The sequence below is a fragment of the Staurois parvus genome, unplaced genomic scaffold (genome assembly GCF_062004578.1).
Source record: "Staurois parvus isolate SC_StPar_1 unplaced genomic scaffold, SC_StPar_1.0 ptg000024l, whole genome shotgun sequence".
In the NCBI taxonomy this organism is placed as follows: Eukaryota; Metazoa; Chordata; class Amphibia; order Anura; family Ranidae; genus Staurois; species Staurois parvus.
In genome coordinates, this window is record NW_028317820.1 from 908,267 (window position 1) to 934,372 (window position 26,106).

The window sequence follows — 26,106 nt, forward strand, 5'->3', positions numbered from 1 at the left end:
CTAGTTCTTATAGGCTTTGGAAGGCTTTCAAAAAAGTACTTCAGTTGGTAATATCTTAATCTATCCATCTTATTAAAGAATTCACCCTTTCTTTCCTCCATATCCTTGTATGACCCAATTTCCTCTCCAGCCATTATATCTCTCAGTTGCGCCTCCTGTTTTATAATCCATTTCCCTGCTATGCTATCCTTACCCGGGATAAAATATTTTGTGTTCCTAAGTGGTATTAATTGTGAATTAAAAACCCACCCCTTTTGTCTGTGTAATAAATCCCATTCTTTTAAAACATTAAGAGTGTACGTGCTTGTGCTCTCCTCTAATTCCCTGTATTGTGCGGGTACCCAAATACTTTTACTTAGACTTATTCCACTCAGTGCTTTCTCAATTTTAACCCAACATTTCTCCGGATTATGAATCCAGTCGAAGATTCTCGCGATTATCCCCGCTTTGTAATATCTCCTAAAATCTGGTACCCCCCAATCCTCCTCTTTCTTTACTTCTAGTCAATGTTTCATAACCTATTCTAGGCTTTTTATTCCTCCATATACATTTTATTATCATTTTCCTAATGTCAGGAATAGACTCAGCACTGGTGGTGGGACTCGCCTGCCGTGTGGGCTGCAGTACCAGAGCTGACCAGCGGGTGCTCTCAGCACTGGTGGTGGGACTCACCTGCCGTGTGGGCTGCAGTACCAGAGCTGACCAGCGGGTGCTCTTAGCAGCCAGAAGCTCACAATCAGCCAAACCTGGGGCTGATTGCAGAAAGGTGTATATAAGGCATGACCAGGCCTGTGCTCTGGGCCTTGGTGTATGGTTTCCCATGAGCCTCTGTACCTGGTATCTTGTGTTCCTGCTTTGTTGCTGACCCGGCTTGATTCTGACCTCTGCTGACCGTCTCCTGCTGAACCCCTGGCTTGCCTGACCATCCTTCTGCCTGATCCCCTGTACCGCGCTGCCCGTGAGTTACTGAACCCGGCTTGTGACCTTGACCATTCTCTGCCTGCTCCTTTAATACCTTGCTGCCCGCACGTTGCTGACTTGGCCCGTCTGACCACGCTAACTACTCTGCCATCCATCCATCCTGCACGGATCCAGCCGTACCTGCACATACCTCTGGCGGATCCCTCTACCACTAGCAGGTGTACTCAGGGGCCGCAACCTGGTTCCTGTCTGCTCCAAGTCCATCCCCACCATCAGGGGCCCTGGTGAATAGCAGACTGGGACTTAGACTCCGCGCCCTGGGGAATCCTGTCCTGGGGACCACTAGAGGTACCACCAAACGGTCATTACAGAACCCTACGGCCGGCCTGACCGTTCCACCTCTCCAGACCTGACTACGCCTGTGTTCCTGGACCTCCTAAGATTAGTGGAAGGTTGGGTTGCTCACTGTGCGTTTATATATATATATCTGGAAGGTTGGTTTGCTCACTGTGCGTTTATATATATATATATATATATATATGGGTGGCTAATAATAAACTGTATTATACTGTACCTGAAACCTGCGTTTCCCTGTGTCAGTCCACGCCTTTCTGGTCATTCCTAGATTCCTGACACCTAAGTTCTTTAAAATATGCCTCTGGGAGTTTGATTGGGATCATTTAAAATTTGTATAATACTTTGGGGACAATTACCATCTTTATCAAGTTTATGCGACCTATCCACGATGGGTTTCCATTTCCCACTCTCCTCAGCTCCTCTTTAATCTCATTTAATAATGTTATATAATTGGCTTTATATGGGTTCTTAATTGAGGCTGATAGGTTTATTCCTAGATATTTTAATTCTTTGTCTCTCCAAAGGAAAGGGAATTCCTCTTGTAATTTTTCCTTTTCGCTGTTTTTGAGGTTTATGTTTAAGATTTCGGTCTTTGTCGGGTTAATTTTCAGGTTCGACATGTCTCCGTACTCCCTCAGTGCTTTCATTAAATTTGGAAGTGATGTTCTGGGGTTTCCAACCTAAAACATCAGATCGTTCGCGTAAGCCACTACCTTATGTTCTCTATCTCCTATCTTTATTCCTTTTATGTCTATGTTCTTCCTAATCATGGACAGTAAGGGCTCCAGTGATAACACATATAACAATGGAGACAATGGACATCCCTGTCTTGTACCGTTTGACATCTTAAAATACTCTGATCTTCCTCCATTTACCATTATGGTAGCAGTAGGCCCTCTATATAACTCTCCAATCCACCCTCTCATTCTATCTCCCACCCCTAACGCTTCCAGAGTGTCCATCATAAAACCCCAACTTACTCTGTCGAATGCCTTCTCAACATCTATCGACATCAGTATCATTGGGGTTTTCCCTTTTTTGCCCTCCTGTATAAGCAACAGTGATCTCAAAGCATTATCTCTACCCTCTCTTCCTGAGACAAACCCCACCTGGTCTCTATGTATCCACTCCGGTATCAGCTCTTTCAGTCTGTTTGCCAGAACCTTTGCATATCTTTTAGTGTCTACATTCAACAGCGCTATTGGTCGATAACTCGCACATTGCAAGGGGTCTTTATCTTCCTTCTGTATCAATACTATATTAGCCTGTAAAGATTCTCCCCTTATCTCCATCCCATTCCCCAAAGCGTTCATGTAAATCTTCATCTTGGGTAGTAAAAGCTCTTTATATTTTTTATAGTATTTAGCCGAATATCCATCCGGACCCGGACTTTTCCCTCCCACCATGCTTTTTAACGCTATTTTTATTTCCTCTGAAGTTATTTCTGCCTCTAAAGAGTGCAGTTGTGTTTCTCTTAATTTCAGTAGGCCTGCGTCCTCTAGGTATGTCTTTCTTTTCCCTATATTTACTGTTTCCGTTTTCTTAAACGTATCCTGAGGTATGATATTATACAGCTCATTATAATACTCTTTAAATATTCTAGCAATATCCTTGGTTGAGTGTACAAATTCCCCCTTGGGATTTCTTATTTTCTCAATATAATTTCTATTTTTCTTCTTTCTTAAAGTTCTCATTAAATACTTTCCTGGCCTATCTCCCCATCTATACCTTTCACTTGTTATTTTATTGAAGACTCTTCTTTTTTCCTCCTCCAATACATTCTCTAATTCTTCTTTCTTCTTTATTAACAGCTGCATTATCTCCTTAGATCTTTCCCTTTTATGCACCTGTTCAAGATCATATATTTCATTTAATAATCTATTTATCTTTTCTCTCCTTTCTTTTTTGCCCCAATTGCAATGAGTAAACCTCTGATGTAAGCTTTATGTGCTTCCCACACCGTTGCAACCGACACATCCTCTGTTTCATTCTCTTCAAAAAACCATTCAATTTCCCTCTCAATTCTTTGACCAATCTCTTCATCCATGAGAAGTGCCGCATTCAGCCGCCATACATATCCTTCTCTCCCCTCTCTACCCCATCTTAACTTCATTGAAACTGGGGCATGATCCGACAGGGTGCTTCCTCCAATTTTTACTTCTATCACCAACTCTATCATTCGATGTTCTACTAATATGTAATCTAGTCTAGAATAAGTCTCATGTACATGCAAAAAGAAAGTATAATCTCTCTCCTTCATATTCCTAATTCTCCAGATGTCCACCAGTTGACACTCATGCAACAGTTTCTTTAACATTCTCAAGGACTTGCTTTCCTCCCTCCTCACCCCGGAAGTAGTGTCCATCCGCGGGTCCATACAGATGTTAAAGTCTCCCGCTACTATCATACACCCCCTTTTAAAATCCATCAATCTCTTCAACACTTCTCTCATAAACCTCTCCAGCCTCTTATTTGGACTGTATATGTTTGCTATTGTACACTCAATTCCCTGTAATTTACCTCTCAAAAATAAACACCTTCCCTCCAGATCCGTTAATCTCTCCTCCACCTCAAACCTTATATTCTTTGCAAAGCCTATAGCAATTCCTTTTGCTCTTTTAGTTGGTGAGTCCGCATAAAACCATGTTGGAAAATATCTAGTCCTGAATCTAATCTTCGACTCTATCTCTAAGTGTGTTTCCTGCAAAAATACCACTGAGGATTTTCTATGTTGTAGTTCTTTAAATGACCTAAATCTCTTTCCTGGACAGCTTAACCCTTTTACATTGTAGGTTATATATTGGATTTCTTCCATCTTACTCTTTTCCTGCTGACTCCTTCTTCCTCCTTCCCTTCCTCTTTCTTATTCCTATAGAGCGTTTTTATCCCACTACACTTTTCTCTCCCCTTATCCCTCCCCCCCTTTCTCCTTACTCCCCTCAATCCCTTTCCTCCCCCTCCCTCCCCTCCATCCCCCTCCCTCGCCACCCCTCCCCCCCTCCTCCCCCCTCTTTTTAGGCCTTCGCTTTGCCTAACCATCATTTGTGGAGATAACATCCACCTTTGACTTAATCCTTAGGGCTACGCTCCTCCCATGGACAGCCTCCCCTCCCTCCGAATATCCCCATTGACTCCCTTTCTACTTATACTTCTAAAGAGAGAAAGAAAAAGGAGTCAAGCTAGAGGGACGAGGGAAGAAAAGGCGATGTAGTGGGAGCAAGGAGGGAGAAAAAAAAATAAAACTTCTCTCACCTTCACTCTCCCTCCCTGCCCTACCTCCCCCCCTCCACCCGTCTCCACTCCTCCCCTCTTTTTGATCTATCTCCCCCAGATTCTTCTTCCCAACCATTAATTTCAATTCTCTGCATTTCCAGTCTATCGCAAACGTTTCTCAAGTCCTCTGGGAACCTCAAATGGGCTGTTATTCCGTTTTTCCATCCTATTAAAAACTCCGGTACCCCCCATCTATATTGCACCTTCTGTTTTTTCATCTGCTCCAACAAAGGCCTCAGAGCTCTCCTCCTCCGGAGAGTCTCCGATGACAAGTCCGCATATATATTTGGATATCCATTTCTCCATATTTTATTACTGGTTTTCCCTTAGTTTTCCTCCAGATTCTTTCCTTTTGCTGCAGTTCATAAAATTTAACAAGTATGTCTCTCGACCTGTCCTTCTCATGGTTCCCCTGGAGTTTCCCATTTCTAGAGATTCCTTCTATATTAGTCCTTTCCATATCAGAGTTTCCCATTATAAAGTTCAGGATTTTGCAAACCACCTCTTCCAATATTTCTCCTTTTAAACTTTCCGGTACCCCTCTTATCCTTATATTTCTCCTTCTTGCTGTATTCTCTTGGATTTCCGCCTTGTACTGCAATTTTTCCTGAGCTTTTTCCATATTAATTATCTTCTCTAATTCGGAAATAATCTGGGTCTGATTTTTAACTTTCTGCTCCGTTTCTTCCACTCTTAGCAACAACTGCCCCAGGTTATTCCGAATATTTACCATTTCTTGCTTTATTGTTCTCTCCAGATCTTTAAACATTTCTGTCATCTCTTTTTTATTTGAGATTTGTAGTTCTTTTTCTATCTCTGATATTTGTTGACTACTGATATCCAAGTCCATTGATTGTTTAGGACTATTTTGCATACTTAGATCTAATTCTCCTTTGTAATTTCTGCTCTGGGGCCTTTCCGGGGTCACGTTTCCCTGGGATGTGTACTTTTTAATTGTACCCGTTTGGGTCCCTTTAGGCCCAGTTCCTTTTGCACTTTTATTTTTCATTTCTTCTGTATCTTTTATTTTTCTCTCATAAACTTGTGCTATACAGAAAAAAAAGCAATTAATATGATATAGAAATAGAAATCCCAGTTCTGTCTGTTCACTTTTCTGTGTGTTTTAGCCTGCACCTTGCGTTCTTCTCCTTATTTATATTCTCTGGGGGTCCCCCCCTTTCTCTCTCTCCCTGCTTTCCTCCAACTCAATACAGTTTTTATATTTGGGGCCACCACTAGACTCACTCACCCTCCCTGCGCTTCTCGTAAGACGGCTCCAGGCTCCATCCTCCAGCTCCTTCAGTAGGTCAGCTCTCTTCCTCTCAGGGGGACCCTCCAGGACTTTCCTCCACTCTCTTCTTTTTTGTTGGGCAGGCTGTTCTTCGCCGTCAACCCCTCACCAGGGCTCCAGAGGTGGCTGGTCATCCGAGAGGACAGTATTTCTCCTGCTCTCTGTCGGCTTCTGGCCGGGCGGCCGGCTTCCTTGCCTCCCAGGGATGCACCGCGGCCAGTCACGCGTCCCGGCTGCGCCTCCTTGTTTCCCGGCAACCAGGCTCAGTGTCCCCGCCTCTCTCTGTTGGTCTCCGTTCCCCGACTCTACCTCCCGCGGGCCGCCGCTCAACCAAGGGAGCCCGCCCGGTCGAGGTAGGTCTCAGCCTTCTAGGGCTCAATGCTTCAGGGGGGGGATTTAGGGTCCAAGGGGGATCGGTCGGAGGAGCCCCGTGCGGGAGCTCCTACCACGAGCTCTCCGCCGCCGCCATAGTCAGGCTCCGCCCCCTCAGCCTCGGGGCCTGTAATTTGTAAATAAACTCACCTGTATCAATTACCATGTGCTGACAATATAGAAATCATACCAGCAACCAGTTAAAATGATAAAAAATGTACTCAACTTTTGTGTCTGTGTACCATTGAGCATGGAGAAGAAAAGAGCAGCAAAGAATTGTCGGAGGATTTGAAAACAAAAATTGTGGAAAAGCAAGTCCATCTCCAGAGATGCTAATGTTCTTGTGCCCATTGTGCGCAACATTGTCAAGAATTTACAGCCCATGACACAGTAGCTAATGTCCCTGGATGTGGACAAAAGAGAAAAATTGGTCAAAAATTTTAAACAAGGATTGCTCGATTGGTGGCTATAGAACCACCAGACAAATTCAAGCTGACCTTCAGGCACAGGATACAACTGTCAGCTCACACTATACGTCGCCAAATGATTGTAAAGAGATGCTATGGTAGGAGACCCAGGAGGACCCCAATGCTGACAAAGAAACATAAAAAAGTCAGATTGGAGTTTGCCAAAACTTACCTGAAAGGCAGCACTCATATATGGCACTAATAGGCAGCACTGATAGGTGGCACTGACTGGCACTGATAGGCGGCACTGACTGGAACTGTTAGGCAGCACTGACAGGCACTGATAGGCGGCACTGATGAGCACTGATAGGCAGCACTGACAGGCACTGATAGGCGGCATTGACTGGAACTGATAGGTGGCACTGACTGGCTCTGATAGTTGGCACTGAAAGGCAGCTCAGATGGGCACTGATATGTGGCATTGATGTGCACTGGTAGGCATTGATATGTGGCATTGATGTGGCACTGATGGGCACTGGCAGATGGCATTGATGGGCACTGACTGATGGCTTTGATGGACACTGACGGGTGGCACTGATGGGGCTACACTGATCATCAGTGCCCTAATGATCAGTGTACATGTTCCCTCTGAGGAATGTCAATTACCGGCTCTTCTCTCCTCTTCTCTCCGCTCCTCTCGAGCTGTCAGCGTGACAGCTCGTGAAGAGAGGAATGGCGATAACTGGCATTTCCTTATTTACATGAGATCAGCTGTGATTGGACACAGCTGATCACATGACAGAGCCAGCGTCATCGGCTCCTTCCGCCGGGGGCGCGCATGCACGGTTGGAGGGGGAAGACATCATATGACGTCTTCCCAAAACAAGAGAACCGTCATTTCCTTATATGGTGGGTGGGAGGCGATTAAAGAAAAGAATACAGCCCCTACATTCGCGGAGGAGGGTCACTGATGTTTTGGGGTTGCTTTGCTGCTTCAGGCACTGGATGTCTTGACCGTGTGCATGGCATTGTGAAATCTGAAGACTACCAAAGATTTCTGGGGTGCAATGTACGGCACAGTGTCAGAAAGCTGGGTCTCCGTCAGAGGTCATGGGTCTTACAGCAGGTCAATGGCCCAAAGCACACGTCACCCACGAATGGTTTCAGACAAAGCGCTGGAGAGGACTGAATTGTCCAGCAATGAGTCCAGATCTCAATCCCATAGAGCTGCTGTGGAGAGATCTCAGAACAGCAGATAGGGAAAAGGAACCCTTCCAGTCTGAGAGACCTGGAGCAGTTGGTGAAAGAATGGTTCAAACGTCCAGTAGGGAGTTGGAAGAAACTCATTGATGGTTACAGGAAGCCATTGATCTCAGTTATTTTTTCCAAGGTGTGTGCTACCAAATTTTAAATTGAGGGTGCCAATAATTTTGTCCAGTCCATTTTTGGGGTTGTGTCAGATTTGGATTTTTGCTTCACATTTTTGTGTCATACCAATACAAACAAAAGAAAAAAAAACACGAGAATGCTGAAATGTGTGATTACAACAATCTTCTGGGTGAAGTGGCGCATTATCTGACAGAAGGGGTGCCAATATTTTTGGCCATGACTGTATGCAGTTTGCTTTTGATCCATTTTTGCAGTACTTTTTATGGTGCGTTCTGGATTTTTGATGCATTTTTTATGGGTTTTTATGCTTTTTTTTCAATTTATTGTTGGGCAAATTGAAAAATGCAATACGCATCAAAAACACACTGCATGCTTTTCTGCAGCAACTCCATTGAAGTCTATTGAACCAAAAATGCACCATTTTGGTATTTAAAAATGTCCCTGATCCTTTCCAAAAATGCAGCAACTAAAAAAAGCATAGAATTGAACATGTCCCATAGGAAACCATGTTAAATGGACTGTAGTGTGTTTCTGCAAAAAGCATAAAAAAAGTATAAGTGTGAACCAGGTATGATTAAATTGTGGGCAGCACAGTAGATTAATGGGTCTGCTTTACAGTGTTGGGGTCCCCAATTAAAATCCATGGACTCTCTGCATGGGATTTGCATGTTCTCCCTGTGCTTGTATGGGTTTCTGTGGTTTCCTCCCACACCCCAAAGACATGCTGGTAAATTAATTGGCTCCTATTTCCTAGTATGTATATATCTGGTCAATTAAGTAGCAGAGGGGGTTGTTAATCAGTTTCAGCTGCTTTGGTGTTAAAGAAATTAACAACAGGTGCACTAGATGGGCAACAATGAGATGACCCCCAAAACAGGAATGGTTTTACAGGTGGAGGCTACTAACATTTTTTTCCTACTCCTCTTTTCTGACTGTTTTTCACTAGTTTTGCATTTGGCTAGGGTCAGTGTCACTACTGGTAGCATGAGGCCATACCTGGACCCCACATAGTTTGCACAGGCAGTCTGTAACGGAACTGACCCAGACTGCACTTGAGTACTTCCGTTAGAATACCGCTTCCCCATCCGAGCACCGACAACAGACACCACAGCCGACTATGCAAGACTAGGCGACACCAGTCTTGAAGTAAACCAGGAGGTAGACTAGTTTATTTGAACACAGGTACAAGATATATACACTCAGGGGCAATCCCCCCTCCTTGCATAATGACACAGGGCGGGGCAATCTACATCTAGTAACAAGAGACACACAGGTATTCAAACTTCACACCAGCAGACAGTCCCATCAGGAGGGAGGGATGCTGGAGACACACCCCACTAAGCTAATACACATAAACACATACATACCATAATAGTTTGCTCCCAAGTCAGACACACAATATAACAATGGGATGCAACCACATGACATAAACAATCAAAAAAACCCCACACAATATTAGGACAGATCACCCTGTACCCCTAACAGGCACAAGGTGATATACCTCTCCAAAGTGAGCTGGGTTCCATGGGCCCCCCACCCAAAGTGACTCCCTTCACACAGTCCAACTCCTTCAGGATGGCACATCAATATGTGCCATTGCCAGAAGGTTTGCTGTGTCTCCCAGCACAGTCTCAAGAGCATGGAGGAGATTCCAGGAGACAGGCAGTTACTCTAGGACAGCTGGACAGGGCTGTAGAAGGTCCTTAAACTATCAGCAGGACAGGACAAGTATCTGCTCCTTTGTGCAAGGAGGAACAGGATGAGCACTGCCAGAGCCCTACAAAATGACCTCCAGCAGGCCACTGATGTGAATGTCTCTGACCAAACAATCAGAAACAGACTTCATGGGGGTGGCCTGAGGGCCTGATGTCCTCTAGTGGGCCCTGTGCTCACTGCCCAGCACCATAAAGCTAGATTGGCATTTGCCATTGAACATCAGAATTGGCAGGTCCACCACTGGCGCCCTGTGCTTTTCACACATGAGAGCAGGTTCACCCTGAGCACATGTGACAGACGTGAAAGGATCTGGAGAAGAACGCTATCATTCAGCGTGACCGCTTTGGTGGTGGGTCTGTGATGGTCTGGGGAGGCATATCCATGGAGGAACACACAGACCTCTACAGGCTAGACAATGGCACCCTGACTGCCATTAGATATCGGGATGAAATCCCTGGACCCATTATCAGACCCTACGCTGGGTAATAGGGATTATGGGATGCTCAGTTTGGCTTGAATCAATGAAGGGGGACAACTTCCTTCCTATGTACAGAGACAGATCCTGGACTGTTCTTATTACTTTAAAGCCATCAGCCTTTGAGGATCAGTAGCAACAGCCCTTTTAGGGGCTAGGAACTCTCAGCCCCTCAAAAATCAATTTAGCTTCTTGTAAACTACATGCAGAGATGTCTCCTCTTCCCTGTAGTATGGCAGACACTACCAGCCCTCCTGGCTGCTCTGAAGATCTCCCGGGGCAAAGATAAAGGAATGAGTCCAGCACTGTCCTTTGAAAACTTGCTACATGTGGCAGTCTTTCCCTTTGTGATTCCCAGGGTGTGCTGATGTACTCACTCTGTCCTCTTTGTTCCTCGCTGCTCCAGGTCTTGATCCCATTCATGCTGCACGGCCCCTCACAGACACCAACATCTTCCACTCAACTCCCTCGTCAGCCTGACTCTCCCATATTTATGGACCAGCCCTACTACTCTACCAGGACCTCCAACCTGGAATTGGCCAAACTCCTATAAACATGCGAATTAGCTCTCCACCCCTTCCTGCTCTCTGACTTCTGGAAAGTTCAAAGGTTCTCCAGGGCCAGGAGGAGGCGACTGAGTCCCAGCCTGTTCAGTCATCCAGCTGACTTGCAATAACCCGACCTTGATCACAGACTCACACAGTGACCATGAGTCTTACACAGTACATTTGTCTGCAATGCACTACACTATTCTAGTAGCACACTAGAGGGTGCCACATGTATGTTCTCTTATGTTAATCCAGTGAATGCAGAACACAATGTACAAATGGGTTTTACTTTTTGATTTGTGTAGACTTTCCCTGGAGGCCACATGTGGAGATGTCAGTCCCACCCCTGAGGAGCAGTGAAGAAGCCACCATACAGTGCACAGTAACAAAATACTTCCCGAATGCTGTGAATGTGAAGTGGTTGAAAAAAGACAAGAAATCCAGAGAAATGTATTCTGTGTCTTCAGATGGGATGTACAGAATTACGAATACTCTACTAGGGAGACAGAATGACAAGACGTATGGGTGTAGATCGTGTGTGACCTTCTCCCCGTCTCTGGAGAGAGATCAGGGTGTGGAATATATCTGCAGGGTGGAACATCCCAGCCTGGAACAGCCAATAGAGAGGAGTACAGGAGCTCTGGAAGTCATCGGTGAGTACCACATTGACTACAGTATGATATTCAGAGTGGGCTGTTTATTACTGCTGTAGAGAAGCATTTTCCTTCATTTTCCTGCATTGCAACCATGTCTTTATGTAGGTACTGTAGATGTCCTCTGTAGTACCTTGGGAAGAAAAGGTTTTTACTGCCATATTATTGGGTATCCTGTGTTGCATTATTGTTCCAACACCAGTAATGAACAATCCATACAACATGTGTACAGTGTATTACGGTTTTACTAGATTGTCCAGCAACCCAACCTACATTGTAAATGAAGAGATAACAGCGTCTGGTAACAAACATTAACCCCTTCACATCCCGGCGTGAAGAGGAGTTCTTGCGCCGGGAGGTGGGCGGGATGGGGCGAGGCTTAGTGTCATGTGGCCGCCGTGACGTCACGGCCGGTCACATGATCAGGAAAGGTCCCAATCGAAAGCACATATGTTTTTGCTACATGAACGCAAATGTGCAGCTGCTCGGCGTCTAGGCCCAGATGCCGGGAGGCCACACATTTTCGTGCGGCCGGCGTGAAGGGGTTAAAATACAGTATGATAGTCTGATACATGAAAGTGTTTGTGTAGGGCTAGGTACATACCCGCACTTCTCATGTGAAGGTACATGATCATCTATTGCCAAGTCCAAGTACTAATTATTGGCAATAGGCAACCATGTACCAAACAATGGCAATAGGTAAGCATGTATCAAACAATGACGATAAGTGACCATTAGAGATGAGCGAAGTATTCAAAAATTCGATTCGACTGATTCGGCGAATTCGTGGAAAAATTTTGATTCGAGTCGAATATATTCGCTGCGAATTTAACTTATAAAAGGGTGTTTCTAGGCTTCAGAGAGCCTTTATATTAGTGCAGAACACTGTACTTTTAATTTAAATGCCCTTGGAGTCTGCTGGGGAAGAGAAATAATACTGACAGTCAGTATGACATGCAGATGAGTGCCGTCGATCTTAGAATCACCGCACACTTCACTCATTTGGGCAGTCACGGGGCCAAAACCAGAGTGTGGAGCCACAGTGTGGCGGTGGAGGCAGCAGCAATGGGAGGCCATACAGCACCCTATGACAAAAATGGAAACCACCAGGAGTGTGAGGAGACCTGAAAGTGGCACATGGCAGAGTGTGGCGATGGAGACAGCAGCAATGGGAGGCCGTACAGGGACCCATGACACACTCTGGACCTGGCAGCAGCATGAGGAGGCGGTACAGGGGCCCATGACAGATTACGGGCCTGGCAGCAGCATGAGGAGTCGGTACGGGGGCCCATGGCAGATTAGGGGCCTGGCAGCAGCTATGGGAGACCCGTAATCTGCCAGCACCCTATGACAAAAAATGGAACACACCAGCAGTGTGAGGAGACCTGAAAATGGCACATGGCAGAGTGTGGCGATGGAGACAGCAGCAATGGGAGGCCGTACAGGGACCCATGAGAGACTCTGGACCTGGCAGCAGCATGAGGAGGCGGTATAGGGGCCCATGGCAGATTAGGGGCCTGGCAGCAGCTATGGGAGGCCCGTAATCTGCCAGCACCCTATGACAAAAAATGGAACACACCAGCAGTGTGAGGAGACCTGAAAGTGGCACATGGCAGAGTGTGGCGATGGAGACAGCAGCAATGGGAGGCCGTACAGGGACCCATGAGAGACTCTGGACTTGGCAGCAGCATGAGGAGGCAGTATAGGGGCCCATGGCAGATTAGGGGCCTGGCAGCAGCTATGGGAGGCCCGTAATCTGCCAGCACCCTATGTCAAAAAATTGAACACACCAGCAGTGTGAGGAGACCTGAAAGTGGCACATGGCATGAGACACTGTGGACCTGGCAGCAGCATGAGGAGGCGGTATAGGGGCCCATGGCAGATTAGGGGCCTGGCAGCAGCTATGGGAGGCCCGTAATCTGCCAGCACCCTATGACAAAAAATGGAACACACCAGCAGTGTGAGGAGACCTGAAAGTGGCACATATTTGGGGCATGATTCATGGCGGATTTAGTCAGTTGTGTCAGGAACTGGTGGTTTGAAATCCAGACTAATCCACGCCTGATTCATTTTCACAAACGTGAGTCTCTCCACACTTTGGGTGGATAGTCGTGTCCTCCGCGGAGTTACAATACCTCCTGCCGCACTAAACACGTGCTCCGATGCCACGCTACTGGCCGGACATGACAGCCTTTCAAGGGCAAATTCATCTAGTTGGGGCCAAAGGTCAAGTTTCGTTGCCCAGTAGTCAAGGGGATTGTCTACCTCGGTTGGCAGGGTGCTGTCCAAGTAGGCCTAAGCCTGTTGTTTGAGGTCCTGCTCCAGGTCCACCTGATGCTGCTGCTGCTGCTGCTGCTGCGGCTGGTTAGTAGTTTCCTCACTGCGCTGGTGAAGAAAGCTACTCATCATCGACTGCAGACTGAGGCAGCCGCTGCTGGTGGAGCTGCCACTGCTCCTACCACCCCACCCCTCCCCTGCTGCCATGGCAGCGGAACGCGAGCGCACAGGGCCCACAGTGTCTGAGGATGGACGTTGGCGCAGAAAGGCAGAGACCAGCTGACTACATAGGTGGTTTTTATAGTACGTTATTTTGGCCTCCCTCTCAGCAGGTGTGAAAAAGGCCACCATTTTTGAACGGTAGCGAGGGTCCAACAAGGTGGACAGCCAAAAGTTATCCCTCTGTCTGATGGTTATTATTCGGCTGTCGGTACGCAAGCAAGCGAGCATGCTATGGGCCATTTGTGCCAAGGAATGCGAGGGACTCCCTGCCTCCATCTCCACAGCATACTGCCACGGTGCGTCTGGGTCCTCTGTCTCCTCTTCCTCCTCCTCTACCAGATGCTCCTGCTCCTCCACTCCTGTCCGCTGAGTGGAAAAACCACCCATTTCACTCAATAATTCCTGAGCACCAATGTCCTCCTCTACCTCCTCCTCTTCTTCCTGTCCTGCCCCCACAGGGGTCATGTGGCGTTGAGATCTGTGCGCCACGTCTACCGCACCCTGACCAGCCATTGTTAACAGCATTTGTTCCAGGACGTGCAACAGAGGAATGACGTCGTTCATCCCATAGTCCTGCCGACTCACGAATAGCGTGGCCTCCTCAAAGGGCCTGAGCAAGCGCAGGTGTCACGCATGAGCTGCCAATGGCTGACATCTAAGTTACACAGGGAGTACCTTTATCCGCTTTTAACATCAGGAAATCTGTGATGGCCTTTCGCTTTTCGTAAAGGCGGTCTAACATATGTAGGGTTGAATTCCACCTTGTTGCAACGTCACAGCATGAGGAGTCGGTACGGGGGCCCATGGCAGATTACAGGCCTGGCAGCAGCAATGGGAGGCCCGTAATCTGCCAGCACCCTATGACAAAAAATGTAACACACCAGCAGTGTGAGGAGATCTGAAAGTGGCACATGGCAGAGTGTGGCGATGGAGACAGCAGCAATGGAAGGCCGTACAGGGACCCATGAGAGACTCTGGACCTGGCAGCAGCATGAGGAGGCGGTATAGGGGCCCATGGCAGATTAGGGGCCTGGCAGCAGCTATGGGAGGCCCATATTCTGCCAGCACCCTATGACAAAAAATGGAACACACCAGCAGTGTGAGGAGACCTGAAAGTGGCACATGGCATGAGACACTGTGGACCTGGCAGCAGCATGAGGAGGCGGTACAGGGGCCCATGGCAGATTAGGGGCCTGGCAGCAGCTATGGGAGGCCCGTAATCTGCCAGCACCCTATGTCAAAAAATTGAACACACCAGCAGTGTGTGAGGAGACCTGAAAGTGGCACATGGCAGAGTGTGGCGATGGAGACAGCAGCAATGGGACGCCGTACAGGGACCCATGAGAGACTCTGGACTTGGCAGCAGCATGAGGAGGCGGTATAGGGGCCCATGGCAGATTAGGGGCCTGGCAGCAGCTATGGGAGGCCCGTAATCTGCCAGCACCCTATGTCAAAAAATTGAACACACCAGCAGTGTGAGGAGACCTGAAAGTGGCACATGGCATGAGACACTGTGGACCTGGCAGCAGCATGAGGAGGCGGCATAGGGGCCCATGGCAGATTAGGGGCCTGGCAGCAGCTATGGGAGGCCCGTAATCTGCCAGCACCCTATGTCAAAAAATTGAACACACCAGCAGTGTGTGAGGAGACCTGAAAGTGGCACATGGCAGAGTGTGGCGATGGAGACAGCAGCAATGGGAGGCCGTACAGGGACCCATGACAGACTCTGGACTTGGCAGCAGCATGAGGAGGCGGTATAGGGGCCCATGGCAGATTAGGGGCCTGTCAGCAGCTATGGGAGGCCCGTAATCTGCCAGCACCCTATGTCAAAAAATCGAACACACCAGCAGTGTGAGGAGACCTGAAAGTGGCACATGGCATGAGACACTGTGGACCTGGCAGCAGCATGAGGAGGCGGTACAGGGGCCCATGGCAGATTAGGGGCCTGGCAGCAGCTATGGGAGGCCCGTAATCTGCCAGCACCCTATGTCAAAAAATTGAACACACCAGCAGTGTGTGAGGAGACCTGAAAGTGGCACATGGCAGAGTGTGGCGATGGAGACAGCAGCAATGGGACGCCGTACAGGGACCCATGAGAGACTCTGGACTTGGCAGCAGCATAAGGAGGCGGTATAGGGGCCCATGGCAGATTAGGGGCCTGGCAGCAGCTATGGGAGGCCCGTATTCTGCCAGCAACCTATGTCAAAAAATTGAACACACCAGCAGTGTGAGGAGACCTGAAAGTGGCACATGGCATGAGACACTGTGGACCTGGCAGCAGCATGAGGAGGCGGTACAGGGGCCCATGGCAGATTAGGGGCCTGGCAGCAGCTATGGGAGGCCCGTAATCTACCAGCACCCTATGACAAAAAATGGAACACACCAGCAGTGTGAGGAGACCTGAAAGTGGCACATGGAAGAGTGTGGCGATGGAGACAGCAGCAATGGGAGGCCGTACAGGGACCCATGAGAGACTCTGGACCTGGCAGCAGCATGAAGAGGCGGTATAGGGGCCCATGGCAGATTAGGGGCCTGGCAGCAGCTATGGGAGGCCCGTAATCTGCCAGCACCCTATGACAAAAAATGGAACACACCAGCAGTGTGAGGAGACCTGAAAGTGGCACATGGCATGAGACACTGTGGACCTGGCAGCAGCATGAGGAGGCGGTACAGGGGCCCATGGCAGATTAGGGGCCTGGCAGCAGCTATGGGAGGCCCGTAATCTGCCAGCACCCTATGTCAAAAAATTGAACACACCAGCAGTGTGTGAGGAGACCTGAAAGTGGCACATGGCAGAGTGTGGCGATGGAGACAGCAGCAATGGGACGCCGTACAGGGACCCATGAGAGACTCTGGACTTGGCAGCAGCATGAGGAGGCGGTATAGGGGCCCATGGCAGATTAGGGGCCTGGCAGCAGCTATGGGAGGCCCGTAATCTGCCAGCACCCTATGTCAAAAAATTGAACACACCAGCAGTGTGAGGAGACCTGAAAGTGGCACATGGCATGAGACACTGTGGACCTGGCAGCAGCATGAGGAGGCGGCATAGGGGCCCATGGCAGATTAGGGGCCTGGCAGCAGCTATGGGAGGCCCGTAATCTGCCAGCACCCTATGTCAAAAAATTGAACACACCAGCAGTGTGTGAGGAGACCTGAAAGTGGCACATGGCAGAGTGTGGCGATGGAGACAGCAGCAATGGGAGGCCGTACAGGGACCCATGACAGACTCTGGACTTGGCAGCAGCATGAGGAGGCGGTATAGGGGCCCATGGCAGATTAGGGGCCTGGCAGCAGCTATGGGAGGCCCGTAATCTGCCAGCACCCTATGTCAAAAAATCGAACACACCAGCAGTGTGAGGAGACCTGAAAGTGGCACATGGCATGAGACACTGTGGACCTGGCAGCAGCATGAGGAGGCGGTACAGGGGCCCATGGCAGATTAGGGGCCTGGCAGCAGCTATGGGAGGCCCGTAATCTGCCAGCACCCTATGTCAAAAAATTGAACACACCAGCAGTGTGTGAGGAGACCTGAAAGTGGCACATGGCAGAGTGTGGCGATGGAGACAGCAGCAATGGGACGCCGTACAGGGACCCATGAGAGACTCTGGACTTGGCAGCAGCATGAGGAGGCGGTATAGGGGCCCATGGCAGATTAGGGGCCTGGCAGCAGCTATGGGAGGCCCGTATTCTGCCAGCAACCTATGTCAAAAAATTGAACACACCAGCAGTGTGAGGAGACCTGAAAGTGGCACATGGCATGAGACACTGTGGACCTGGCAGCAGCATGAGGAGGCGGTACAGGGGCCCATGGCAGATTAGGGGCCTGGCAGCAGCTATGGGAGGCCCGTAATCTGCTAGCACCCTATGTCAAAAAATTGAACACACCAGCAGTGTGTGAGGAGACCTGAAAGTGGCACATGGCAGAGTGTGGCGATGGAGACAGTAGCAATGGGACGCCGTACAGTGACCCATGAGAGACTCTGGACTTGGCAGCAGCATGAGGAGGCGGTATAGGGGCCCATGGCAGATTAGGGGCCTGGCAGCAGCTATGGGAGGCCCGTAATCTGCCAGCACCCTATGTCAAAAAATTGAACACACCAGCAGTGTGAGGAGACCTGAAAGTGGCACATGGCATGAGACACTGTCGACCTGGCAGCAGCATGAGGAGGCGGTACAGGGGCCCATGGCAGATTAGGGGCCTGGCAGCAGCTATGGGAGGCCCATATTCTGCCAGCACCCTATGTCAAAAAATTGAACACACCAGCAGTGTGAGGAGACCTGAAAGTGGCACATGGCATGAGACACTGTGGACCTGGCAGCAGCATGAGGAGGCGGTATAGGGGCCCATGGCAGATTAGGGGCCTGGCAGCAGCTATGGGAGGCCCGTAATCTGCCAGCACCCTATGTCAAAAAATTGAACACACCAGCAGTGTGAGGAGACCTGAAAGTGGGACATGGAAGAGTGTGGCGATGGAGACAGCAGCAATGGGAGGCCGTACAGGGACCCATGAGAGACTCTGGACCTGGCAGCAGCATGAGGAGGCGGTATAGGGGCCCATGGCAGATTAGGGGCCTGGCAGCTGCTATGGGAGGCCCGTAATCTTCCAGCACCCTATGACAAAAAATGGAACACACCAGCAGTGTGAGGAGACCTGAAAGTGGCACATGGCATGAGACACTGTGGACCTGGCAGCAGCATGAGGAGGCGGTACAGGGGCCCATGGCAGATTAGGGGCCTGGCAGCAGCTATGGGAGGCCCGTAATCTGCCAGCACCCTATGTCAAAAAATTGAACACACCAGCAGTGTGTGAGGAGACCTGAAAGTGGCACATGGCAGAGTGTGGCGATGGAGACAGCAGCAATGGGAGGCCGTACAGGGACCCATGAGACACTGTGGACCTGGCAGCAGCATGAGGAGGCGGTATAGGGGCCCATGGCAGATTAGGGGCCTGGCAGCAGCTATGGGAGTCCCGTAATCTGCCAGCACCCTATGTCAAAAAATTGAACACACCAGCAGTGTGAGGAGACCTGAAAGTGGCACATGGCATGAGACACTGTGGACCTGGCAGCAGCATGAGGAGGCGGTACAGGGGCCCATGGCAGATTAGGGGCCTGGCAGCAGCTATGGGAGGCCTGTAATCTGCCAGCACCCTATGTCAAAAAATTGAACACACCAGCAGTGTGTGAGGAGACCTGAATGTGGCACATGGCAGAGTGTGGCGATGGAGACAGCAGCAATGGGAGGCCGTACAGGGACCCATGAGAGACTCTGGACTTGGCAGCAGCATGAGGAGGCGGTATAGGGGCCCATGGCAGATTAGGGGCCTGTCAGCAGCTATGGGAGGCCCGTAATCTGCCAGCACCCTATGTCAAAAAATTGAACACACCAGCAGTGTGAGGAGACCTGAAAGTGGCACATGGCATGAGACACTGTGGACCTGGCAGCAGCATGAGGAGGCGGTATAGGGGCCCATGGCAGATTAGGGGCCTGGCAGCAGCTATGGGAGGCCCATATTCTGCCAGCACCCTTTGTCAAAAAATTGAACACACCAGCAGTGTGAGGAGACCTGAAAGTGGCACATGGCATGAGACACTGTGGACCTGGCAGCAGCATGAGGAGGCGGTATAGGGGCCCATGGCAGATTAGGGGCCTGGCAGCAGCTATGGGAGGCCCGTAATCTGCCAGCACCCTATGTCAAAAAATTGAACACACCAGCAGTGTGAGGAGACCTGAAAGTGGGACATGGAAGAGTGTGGCGATGGAGACAGCAGCAATGGGAGGCCGTACAGGGACCCATGAGAGACTCTGGACCTGGCAGCAGCATGAGGAGGCGGTATAGGGGCCCATGGCAGATTAGGGGCCTGGCAGCTGCTATGGGAGGCCCGTAATCTTCCAGCACCCTATGACAAAAAATGGAACACACCAGCAGTGTGAGGAGACCTGAAAGTGGCACATGGCATGAGACACTGTGGACCTGGCAGCAGCATGAGGAGGCGGTACAGGGGCCCATGGCAGATTAGGGGCCTGGCAGCAGCTATGGGAGGCCCGTAATCTGCCAGCACCCTATGTCAAAAAATTGAACACACCAGCAGTGTGAGGAGACCTGAAAGTGGCACATGGCAGAGTGTGGCGATGGAGACAGCAGTAATGGGAGGCCGTACAGGGACCCATGAGAGACTCTGGACCTGGCAGCAGCATGAGGAGGCGGTATAGGGCCCCATGGCAGATTAGGGGCCTGGCAGCAGCTATGCGAGGCCCGTAATCTGCCAGCACCCTATGTCAAAAAATTGAACACACCAGCAGTGTGTGAGGAGACCTGAAAGTGGCACATGGCAGAGTGTGGCGATGGAGACAGCAGCAATGGGACGCCGTACAGGGACCCATGAGAGACTCTGGACTTGGCAGCAGCATGAGGAGGCGGTATAGGGGCCCATGGCAGATTAGGGGCCTGGCAGCAGCTATGGGAGGCCCGTAATCTGCCAGCACCCTATGTCAAAAAATTGAACACACCAGCAGTGTGTGAGGAGACCTGAAAGTGGCACATGGCAGAGTGTGGCGATGGAGACAGCAGCAATGGGAGGCCGTACAGGGACCCATGAGAGACTCTGGACTTGGCAGCAGCATGAGGAGGCGGTATAGGGGCCCATGGCAGATTAGGGGCCTGGCAGCAGCTATGGGAGGCCCGTAATCTGCCAGCACCCTATGTCAAAAAATTGAACACACCAGCAGTGTGAGGAGACCTGAAAGTGGCACATGGCATGAGACACTGTGGACCTGGCAGCAGCATGAGGAGGCGGTATAGGGGCCCATGGCAGATTAGGGGCCTGGCAGCAGCTATGGGAGGCCCGTAATCTGCCAGCACCCTATGTCAAAAAATTGAACACACCAGCAGTGTGTGAGGAGACCTGAAAGTGGCACATGGCAGAGTGTGGCGATGGAGACAGCAGCAATGGGAGGCCGTACAGGGACCCATAACAGACTCTGGACTTGGCAGCAGCATGAGGAGGCGGTATAGGGGCCCATGGCAGATTAGGGGCCTGGCAGCAGCTATGGGAGGCCCGTAATCTGCCAGCACCCTATGTCAAAAAATTGAACACACCAGCAGTGTGAGGAGACCTGAAAGTGGCACATGGCATGAGACACTGTGGACCTGGCAGCAGCATGAGGAGGCGGTACAGGGGCCCATGGCAGATTAGGGGCCTGGCAGCAGCTATGGGAGGCCCGTAATCTGCCAGCACCCTATGACAAAAAATGGAACACACCAGCAGTGTGAGGAGACCTGAAAGTGGCACATGGAAGAGTGTGGCGATGGAGACAGCAGCAATGGGAGGCCGTACAGGGACCCATGAGAGACTCTGGACCTGGCAGCAGCATGAGGAGGCGGTATAGGGCCCCATGGCAGATTAGGGGCCTGGCAGCAGCTATGGGAGGCCCGTAATCTGCCAGCACCCTATGTCAAAAAATTGAACACACCAGCAGTGTGTGAGGAGACCTGAAAGTGGCACATGGCAGAGTGTGGCGATGGAGACAGCAGCAATGGGACGCCGTACAGGGACCCATGAGAGACTCTGGACTTGGCAGCAGCATGAGGAGGCGGTATAGGGGCCCATGGCAGATTAGGGGCCTGGCAGCAGCTATGGGAGGCCCGTAATCTGCCAGCACCCTATGTCAAAAAATTGAACACACCAGCAGTGTGAGGAGACCTGAAAGTGGCACATGGCATGAGACACTGTGGACCTGGCAGCAGCATGAGGAGGCGGTACAGGGGCCCATGGCAGATTAGGGGCCTGGCAGCAGCTATGGGAGGCCTGTAATCTGCCAGCACCCTATGTCAAAAAATTGAACACACCAGCAGTGTGTGAGGAGACCTGAATGTGGCACATGGCAGAGTGTGGCGATGGAGACAGCAGCAATGGGAGGCCGTACAGGGACCCATGAGAGACTCTGGACTTGGCAGCAGCATGAGGAGGCGGTATAGGGGCCCATGGCAGATTAGGGGCCTGTCAGCAGCTATGGGAGGCCCGTAATCTGCCAGCACCCTATGTCAAAAAATTGAACACACCAGCAGTGTGAGGAGACCTGAAAGTGGCACATGGCATGAGACACTGTGGACCTGGCAGCAGCATGAGGAGGCGGTATAGGGGCCCATGGCAGATTAGGGGCCTGGCAGCAGCTATGGGAGGCCCATATTCTGCCAGCACCCTATGTCAAAAAATTGAACACACCAGCAGTGTGAGGAGACCTGAAAGTGGCACATGGCATGAGACACTGTGGACCTGGCAGCAGCATGAGGAGGCGGTATAGGGGCCCATGGCAGATTAGGGGCCTGGCAGCAGCTATGGGAGGCCCGTAATCTGCCAGCACCCTATGTCAAGAAATTGAACACACCAGCAGTGTGAGGAGACCTGAAAGTGGGACATGGAAGAGTGTGGCGATGGAGACAGCAGCAATGGGAGGCCGTACAGGGACCCATGAGAGACTCTGGACCTGGCAGCAGCATGAGGAGGTGGTATAGGGGCCCATGGCAGATTAGGGGCCTGGCAGCTGCTATGGGAGGCCCGTAATCTTCCAGCACCCTATGACAAAAAATGGAACACACCAGCAGTGTGAGGAGACCTGAAAGTGGCACATGGCATGAGACACTGTGGACCTGGCAGCAGCATGAGGAGGCGGTACAGGGGCCCATGGCAGATTAGGGGCCTGGCAGCAGCTATGGGAGGCCCGTAATCTGCCAGCACCCTATGTCAAAAAATTGAACACACCAGCAGTGTGTGAGGAGACCTGAAAGTGGCACATGGCAGAGTGTGGCGATGGAGACAGCAGCAATGGGAGGCCGTACAGGGACCCATGAGACACTGTGGACCTGGCAGCAGCATGAGGAGGCGGTATAGGGGCCCATGGCAGATTAGGGGCCTGGCAGCAGCTATGGGAGGCCCGTAATCTGCCAGCACCCTATGTCAAAAAATTGAACACACCAGCAGTGTGAGGAGACCTGAAAGTGGCACATGGCATGAGACACTGTGGACCTGGCAGCAGCATGAGGAGGCGGTACAGGGGCCCATGGCAGATTAGGGGCCTGGCAGCAGCTATGGGAGGCCTGTAATCTGCCAGCACCCTATGTCAAAAAATTGAACACACCAGCAGTGTGTGAGGAGACCTGAATGTGGCACATGGCAGAGTGTGGCGATGGAGACAGCAGCAATGGGAGGCCGTACAGGGACCCATGAGAGACTCTGGACTTGGCAGCAGCATGAGGAGGCGGTATAGGGGCCCATGGCAGATTAGGGGCCTGTCAGCAGCTATGGGAGGCCCGTAATCTGCCAGCACCCTATGTCAAAAAATTTAACACACCAGCAGTGTGAGGAGACCTGAAAGTGGCACATGGCATGAGACACTGTGGACCTGGCAGCAGCATGAGGAGGCGGTATAGGGGCCCATGGCAGATTAGGGGCCTGGCAGCAGCTATGGGAGGCCCATATTCTGCCAGCACCCTATGTCAAAAAATTGAACACACCAGCAGTGTGAGGAGACCTGAAAGTGGCACATGGCATGAGACACTGTGGACCTGGCAGCAGCATGAGGAGGCGGTATAGGGGCCCATGGCAGATTAGGGGCCTGGCAGCAGCTATGGGAGGCCCGTAATTTGCCAGCACCCTATGTCAAAAAATTGAACACACCAGCAGTGTGAGGAGACCTGAAAGTGGGACATGGAAGAGTGTGGCGATGGAGACAGCAGCAATGGGAGGCCGTACAGGGACCCATGAGAGACTCTGGACCTGGCAGCAGCATGAGGAGGCGGTATAGGGGCCCATGGCAGATTAGGGGCCTGGCAGCTGCTATGGGAGGCCCGTAATCTTCCAGCACCCTATGACAAAAAATGGAACACACCAGCAGTGTGAGGAGACCTGAAAGTGGCACATGGCATGAGACACTGTGGACCTGGCAGCAGCATGAGGAGGCGGTACAGGGGCCCATGGCAGATTAGGGGCCTGGCAGCAGCTATGGGAGGCCCGTAATCTGCCAGCACCCTATGTCAAAAAATTGAACACACCAGCAGTGTGTGAGGAGACCTGAAAGTGGCACATGGCAGAGTGTGGCGATGGAGACAGCAGCAATGGGAGGCCGTACAGGGACCCATGAGACACTGTGGACCTGGCAGCAGCATGAGGAGGCGGTATAGGGGCCCATGGCAGATTAGGGGCCTGGCAGCAGCTATGGGAGGCCCGTAATCTGCCAGCACCCTATGTCAAAAAATTGAACACACCAGCAGTGTGAGGAGACCTGAAAGTGGCACATGGCATGAGACACTGTGGACCTGGCAGCAGCATGAGGAGGCGGTACAGGGGCCCATGGCAGATTAGGGGCCTGGCAGCAGCTATGGGAGGCCCGTAATCTGCCAGCACCCTATGACAAAAAATGGAACACACCAGCAGTGTGAGGAGACCTGAAAGTGGCACATGGAAGAGTGTGGCGATGGAGACAGCAGCAATGGGAGGCCGTACAGGGACCCATCAGAGACTCTGGACCTGGCAGCAGCATGAGGAGGCGGTATAGGGCCCCATGGCAGATTAGGGGCCTGGCAGCAGCTATGGGAGGCCCGTAATCTGCCAGCACCCTATGTCAAAAAATTTAACACACCAGCAGTGTGTGAGGAGACCTGAAAGTGGCACATGGCAGAGTGTGGCGATGGAGACAGCAGCAATGGGACGCCGTACAGGGACCCATGAGAGATTCTGGACTTGGCAGCAGCATAAGGAGGCGGTATAGGGGCCCATGGCAGATTAGGGGCCTGGCAGCAGCTATGGGAGGCCCGTAATCTGCCAGCACCCTATGTCAAAAAATTGAACACACCAGCAGTGTGAGGAGACCTGAAAGTGGCACATGGCAGAGTGTGGCGATGGAGACAGCAGTAATGGGAGGCCGTACAGGGACCCATGAGAGACTCTGGACCTGGCAGCAGCATGAGGAGGCGGTATAGGGCCCCATGGCAGATTAGGGGCCTGGCAGCAGCTATGCGAGGCCCGTAATCTGCCAGCACCCTATGTCAAAAAATTGAACACACCAGCAGTGTGTGAGGAGACCTGAAAGTGGCACATGGCAGAGTGTGGCGATGGAGACAGCAGCAATGGGACGCCGTACAGGGACCCATGAGAGACTCTGGACTTGGCAGCAGCATGAGGAGGCGGTATAGGGGCCCATGGCAGATTAGGGGCCTGGCAGCAGCTGTGGGAGGCCCGTAATCTGCCAGCACCCTATGTCAAAAAATTGAACACACCAGCAGTGTGAGGAGACCTGAAAGTGGCACATGGCATGAGACACTGTGGACCTGGCAGCAGCATGAGGAGGCGGTACAGGGCCCCATGGCAGATTAGGGGCCTGGCAGCAGCTATGGGAGACCCGTAATCTGCCAGCACCCTATGTCAAAAAATTGAACACACCAGCAGTGTGTGAGGAGACCTGAAAGTGGCACATGGCAGAGTGTGGCGATGGAGACAGCAGCAATGGGACGCCGTACAGGGACCCATGAGAGACTCTGGACTTGGCAGCAGCATGAGGAGGCGGTATAGGGGCCCATGGCAGATTAGGGGCCTGGCAGCGGCTATGGGAGGCCCGTATTCTACCAGCACCCTATATCAAAAAATTGAACACACCAGCAGTGTGAGGAGACCTGAAAGTGGCACATGGCAGAGTGTGGCGATGGAGACAGCAGCAATGGGACGCCGTACAGGGACCCATGAGAGACTCTGGACTTGGCAGCAGCATGAGGAGGCGGTATAGGGGCCCATGGCAGATTAGGGGCCTGGCAGCAGCTATGGGAGGCCCGTAATCTGCCAGCACCCTATGTCAAAAAATTGAACACACCAGCAGTGTGTGAGGAGACCTGAAAGTGGCACATGGCAGAGTGTGGCGATGGAGACAGCAGCAATGGGAGGCCGTACAGGGACCCATGAGAGACTCTGGACTTGGCAGCAGCATGAGGAGGCGGTATAGGGGCCCATGGCAGATTAGGGGCCTGGCAGCAGCTATGGGAGGCCCGTAATCTGCCAGCACCCTATGTCAAAAAATTGAACACACCAGCAGTGTGAGGAGACCTGAAAGTGGCACATGGCATGAGACACTGTGGACCTGGCAGCAGCATGAGGAGGCGGTATAGGGGCCCATGGCAGATTAGGGGCCTGGCAGCAGCTATGGGAGGCCCGTAAT

The 26,106-nt window shown here is 51.1% G+C and overlaps 1 protein-coding gene across 1 annotated transcript in view; it reads left to right on the forward strand.

Moving 5' to 3' along the window:
* The window catches only part of LOC149472050 (uncharacterized), a 481,288-nt gene that overhangs the window by 431,188 nt on the left and 23,994 nt on the right, over positions 1-26,106 (forward strand). The window contains exon 20 of the mRNA XM_089693277.1: positions 11,055-11,402. Within this exon, the coding sequence (XP_089549403.1) occupies positions 11,055-11,402 (348 nt within the window). The remainder of the gene's footprint in view (positions 1-11,054; positions 11,403-26,106) is intronic.